At 32.6% G+C, this 6,102-nt stretch overlaps 1 protein-coding gene across 1 annotated transcript; it reads left to right on the top strand.

Moving 5' to 3' along the window:
- Positions 1-2,582: 2,582 nt before the first annotated feature.
- On the top strand, positions 2,583-5,605 carry LOC120091530 (beta-glucosidase BoGH3B-like). The gene is given in 13 exon segments (XM_039049605.1): positions 2,583-2,802; positions 2,927-3,000; positions 3,002-3,061; positions 3,063-3,133; positions 3,214-3,229; positions 3,231-3,305; positions 3,402-3,552; positions 3,845-3,942; positions 3,944-4,078; positions 4,191-4,295; positions 4,366-4,548; positions 4,634-4,838; positions 4,942-5,605. Coding segments are annotated over 13 exon segments (1,881 nt in total). The 3' UTR covers positions 5,430-5,605.
- Positions 5,606-6,102: the final 497 nt, after the last annotated feature.

Below are 6,102 nucleotides of genomic sequence, written 5' to 3'. Positions count from 1 at the left end.
GATGATACCTCAGAGATTAACCGATTGAAGGCAAAGATGACTGAGGAATTCGAGATCAAGGACCTTGGAAAAATAAGATACTTTCTCGGAATGGAAGTAGCTCGATCAAGAGAAGGAATTTCAGTTTCCCAACGGAAGTATATTATGGACTTGCTCAAGGAAACAGGTATGATGGGGTACAAACCAGTTGATACGCCTATAGAAGCAAATTCAAAGTTAATTAATATGAGTAAAAGTGTACCAGTGAGCAAAGAAAGATATCAGCGACTTGTTGGGAAATTAATATATCTATCTCATACTAGACCTGACATCTCTTATACAATAAGTATTGTAAGTTAGTTCATGCAGTCACCATATGAAGAACACATGAGGGCAGTAGAGCGCACTTTGAGATATCTGAAAACCTCTCCAGGGAAAGGCTTGATGTTCAGAAAAACTGAAAAACGATGTATCGAAGCTTACATCGATGTTGATTTGGCAGGATATGTAGTAGACAGAAAATCAACATTAGGATATTATACCTTTGTGTGGGGCAATCTTGTTACATGGAGAAGCAAAAAACAAGGTTTCGTTGCCAGAAGCAGTGCTGAGACAGAATACAAGGCCATGAGTCTGGGAATCTATGAAGAGATCTGGCTTGAAAAAGTTTTAAAAGACCTTGATCAAGAGCATACCAGTCCAATGAAACTCTACTGTGATAATAAAGCAGCCATAAGCATAGCAAACAACCCTGTTCAACATGACAGAACAAAGCATATAGAGATTGACCGACATTTTATCAAGGAAAGACTCGACAGTAGCAACATTTGTGTTCCTTATATTCCCTCCAATCAACAAATTGCAGATGTCCTAACAAAGGGGCTTCCAAGACAGTTGTTTGACGCATGTGTGAGTAAGTTGGGACTTATTAACATCTACGCCCCAACTTGAGGGGAAATGTTGAAATTAGGGTTTTCCGCGCTAGGGGTAATTTTGTCTTTTTCATTGTACCCTAAAGTTTCCCTATTCTCTATTTAAGTTGTTGGTCTGTTGTATTCCTTTGTATCAGTTTTCTAATAACAATTCCCTTATCCTGTAGTTTTTCTCCCTAATTGGGGTTTTCCATGTAAATTCTTGGTGTGTTATTTTCTTTTCCCTACTCTATTTTTCATCAAAGTTAAATAATATTCAATTTGAGAGTCTGGTTGCTATATCCTTAAATACCTATCGCACTAGTAATTGATTAAAAAAAAAAAAAAAAAAAAACTTCACATATCTTGAGGACTTGAATTTCGGAATCTACTTATATCTCAACCTAATCATTTAGGTGTAAAAACGCTTTTCTTCATAATAACCTCAAATTTTGTTCAGTTAATTTTTTATACTCTAACAAGAAAAAACATACTCAGAGAATATAAAAGGTAATACAAAATAAAAGGTTCAAAATACGAAAAACAACAATATGCATTGTAATCTGTTGCGATAATGCAAAATTCACAAAAAATATCTATCCTTTGTTTTTGTGTAAGAAGTTTTCAAAACAAGTAAGAGTCAAAATAACTAAACTTGGATAAAGAAGAAAAACCACCAATCTAATACCCAAAATTTAGATATAACAAAATAGTAAACAACTTTCTTGTATAAATGCCTAAAAAACTTTTATGCATAATCATCTTCTCTCTTTCGATCAGAATTAGGATCGAAACAAATTACAATATAGAAAAAGTATAGGAATGGTTTCTCTTTGATCCTTTTTTTCTTTCTTGTTTAGTAAGTTTTCTAACTATTTGCTTTTAAATATTATTTTACATTACTCTTCTCATTTATTCATTAATTTCTTATATGTCAAATTGTTATTACTAGACAATTTTTTTAAAAAAAAAAAATTTAATAAATAAAAGGTTTTTATTACTTCTAAATGCCTAACTATAAAATTTAGAAATGTGTAATGTTTTAAGATTTTAGCCATTTTTCTTTTAATTGACTTCCTGTATTTATAAAATAGTCGAATTTATATTCGTGAAATAGAAAGAAAATTTGGGCTAAAATATCATTTTTTTCTTAGATTTGAAATTTGTTTAATTTTAATTTCAATTTTAGTTAATATACTTTTAATAAATCTTTATTAATTCTCCATACTAACTTATTGTTGATTTTCTTTAAAAAAATTGTTACCATTTTTTTCTATGCATTTTGAAATTAAATTCACATATTTTATTTCCTTACATGAAAATTATTATTATTATTTAATCAATTTCAGTAAATATAATTGTAAGAGACTAAATTTAAGATTTATTAAAAGTAATGAGGATTCAAAACTGGAAAATTGAAAGAATATGAAAGTAAAATTGAACCGGACACAAAATATGGTATTTTAATCAAATTTTATAGGAGTATGTTGTTTTGCTTTCTCTTCTTCATGGCTTTTTTTTTCGTTTCAGAATATTTTTCTGCATAATATTCTCTATCACGGTTCCAAACTAAAAGAACTTAAATTCTTGAAATAAAGTTTCTAAGTTTAGTGATTATCTATAAATTTTAATAAATAAAAACTAACCCTACTTTTACTATTTCTTTGGTTGGGTTTTTCTTAATGAAGCAAGATGGCAAGAGTTCTCATCACTTTACTGGGACTTTTGTTCCTTTGTTTCTCTGAAACATTAGCAAAAACTGAATATTTGAAATATAAAGACCCAAAACAACCCTTGAATGTTCGCATTAAGGATCTACTTGGTCGGATGACTCTCGAGGAAAATAATTGGCCAAATGGTGCAAATTGAAAGAGTCAAGCTACATTTGAGGTTATGCAAAAACATTTCATTGGTAAATATATTACCTTATTTCTCTTCTTACATTTCTTAATGTTTTTGGGTTTAAAAGCATATGTTAATTTTTTTAATTTGTGCGAAGAGATTATGAAAAATAAAAATGATATCTTATTTCTTAGGGAGTGTATTGAGTGGTGGAGGCAGTGTTCCATCAAAGAAAGCTTCAGCCAAGGATTGGGTCCACATGGTCAATAAAATTCAAAAAAGGAGCTTTGTCGACTAGACTTGGAATTCCAATGATATATGGGGTTGATTGCTGTACATGGTCACAACAATGTCTATAAAGCAACAATCTTCCCTCACAATATTGGTCTTGGAGCTACAAGGTAAGATAAATATATATTAGTATATATTACGGGGAGAATTTTTAGCTTCTAAAACTACGACATTTTCTTGGATTGACCAGGGATCCTCAGCTTGTGAAAAAAGATTGGAATTGCTACTGCACTTGAAGTTAGAGCTACTGGGATTCCTTATATTTTTGCACCTTGTATAGCGGTAACTATTTTCTCTTTCTAGTCATTTTAATGATTTATTAAAATTGATTTTTTCCATTTTTGATATGTTTTCTTTTGTGACTTCTTTCTTAATTAGGTTTGTAGAGATCCAAGATGGGGTCGGTGTTATGAAAGTTATGGTGAAGATCCTAAGATCATTCAAGCTATGACAGAGATTATACCAGGTTTACAAGGAGATATCCCACCTAATTCTCGCAAGGGTGTTCCATATGTCGCTGGAAAAGTGAGTCCTCAAAAAAATTGTAGCACCATAATCCATATATTTGATCTACAAGATTTCGAAGAAACGTTAACTCTTTAGCTGGAAATCAACATTCAAAGACAAACTTATAGTATTAAAACATTAAAAAAAAGTCATCTTTACCAATATTTATTGATCATTTATAATATTATTATTACTATTATAGTGGTAATTTATGATTTAAAATAAAGGGTATTTTGTTTGGTCAAGATAATGAAAGTAGTTTCTAATGAAGTTTCTGACGACCCGTTTCTTTTATTTATATAGAAAAAATGTAGCAGCATGTGCAAAACACTTTGTTGGAGATGGTGGAACAACTAAGGGGATCAATGAGAACGACACAGTAATAGATAGACATAGTTTACTTAGCATTCATAATGCCAGGTTACTACAACTCAATAATCAAGGGAGTTGCAACCATCATGGTTTCGTATTCAAGCGTGAATGGAGAGAAGATGCACACAAACCAGAATCTTGTTACCGACTTTCTTAAAAATACTCTAAATTTTAGGGTAAATACTTCATTACTATATATTTTGGTCATCTCACACATTGTTATTTAGTAGATAACCTTGGGGAAAGAACTATGCAGAGTAACTTAGATATTTTGTTGGTCTTTTTCAGGGTTTTGTTATCTCAGATTGGCAGGGTATTGATAGGATTACAAGTCCACCTCATTCTAACTATACATATTCCATTATGGCGAGCGTTAATGCTGGTGTTGACATGGTTGGTTATATGCTGACACTTAGATTATATTTTAACAAATAACAATGCTCATTTACTTAATCTGTGACAGGTTATGGTGCCATACAACTACACAGAGTTCATCGACGGTCTTACCTATTTGGTAAAAAATAACGCAATTCCTATTAGTCGAATTGATGATGCAGTGAAGAGAATATTGCGAGTCAAATTTATTATGGGTTTATTTGAGAACCCATTAGCTGACTTAAGTTTGATTAATGAGCTTGGTAAACAGGTACTTGTACTTAATAATTAACATCTTTAATATTATGAATGAAAAAATATTACACATTTTCTTATGATTTATTTCTTCCTAACAGGAGCATAGAGAATTGGCAAGAGAAGCTGTTAGAAAATCACTTGTATTATTGAAAAATGGAAAATTTCCTAATGAACCATTGTTGCCTCTCCCAAAGAAAGCACCAAAGATACTTGTTGCAGGAAGCCATGCAAACAACCTTGGAAATCAGTGTGGTGGTTGGACTATAGAATGGCAAGGACTTAGTGGCAACAACCTCACCATTGGTATGTAAAGTAACATAGTTTCTTTTTATATAAATTATTTACTACAAACTAGTGATTAAGGGTTATGATCTTGCATAATATTTACTCCAACCTCCCTTTTTAGGTACACCAATCCTTGCAGCAATAAAAGACACAGTTGATCCTGAAACAAAAGTTATATTTGAAGAGAATCCAAGTGTGGAATTTCTTAAATCACACGATTTTTCTTATGCCATTGTCGTGGTTGGAGAAAATTCATATGCAGAAACCAATGGTGATAGCTTGAATCTGACAATTCCTCATCCTGGTCCAGAAACAATCACAAATGTTTGTGGAGTAATAAAATGTGTAGTTATAGTAATCTCAGGACGACCAGTAGTAATCCAACCTTATATTGCTTCGATGGATGCACTTGTTGCTTCATGGCTTCCAGGAACTGAAGGCAAAGGCATTACAGATGTGTTATTTGGAGACTACGGCTTTACTGGCAAGCTTTCAATGACGTGGTTCAAGACTGTTGATCAATTGCCAATGAATTTTGGAGATCCACATTATGATCCTCTTTTCCCATTTGGATATGGTCTCACTACAGAGCCTATCAAAGCTAATTGAATGAGTGTTTCAACTTGAGAAACCATTGTCTTGAAAGTAATTACAACGTGACCTCGGTGCTGATCGCTATGCTAATTGCTCCACAAGGTTAACGCAGCCTCCAAATTCAGGCGTGCACTCGTCGAAAAATGGACTCGAACTAATGAGAAGGTTGTTCAGGACAGAATAATAATTTAATTAAAACAAAAGAGGAAGTAAGAAAGTATCAGTTTTGTGTCTCCTCTCTCAGGTCTTATCTTTGTTAAATAGCAAGATGAACGTTGGTACAACATTCGTAAATAGGCAAATGAATGGTCATGCAAACGGTCAAGAAAATATTAATAAAAATGATTTATTAAATAAATAAATAAGCAATAAAAATTTAGTTGTTTTTCAAGCAAGCGCAATTATCGGAACCTGAACCCATCTGCCCGCCCGTCCAATCGAACAGCGGCAGCGGCGTGTGCATGTGGTGAACGGATTATACTTCCACCACCAACACACTTTGGACCCTCAACTAGAATACCTTGGTATTTATACCCCTCTAGGCAATTCTAAATTTATCCATGTGGATAAAGCTCCCTACTCCCTTAACCTTTCCTATGGTCCTATGCCCAAAAGTCATTTCCAACAATCCCCACAAATGACTATTACAGAAACGTTAATAAGTAAATAATATAAAAGATTATTTTGA

The sequence above is a fragment of the Benincasa hispida genome, chromosome 11 (genome assembly GCF_009727055.1).
Source record: "Benincasa hispida cultivar B227 chromosome 11, ASM972705v1, whole genome shotgun sequence".
NCBI classification, from domain to species: domain Eukaryota; kingdom Viridiplantae; phylum Streptophyta; class Magnoliopsida; order Cucurbitales; family Cucurbitaceae; genus Benincasa; species Benincasa hispida.
This window is presented reverse-complemented; position numbering and strand designations above follow the sequence as displayed.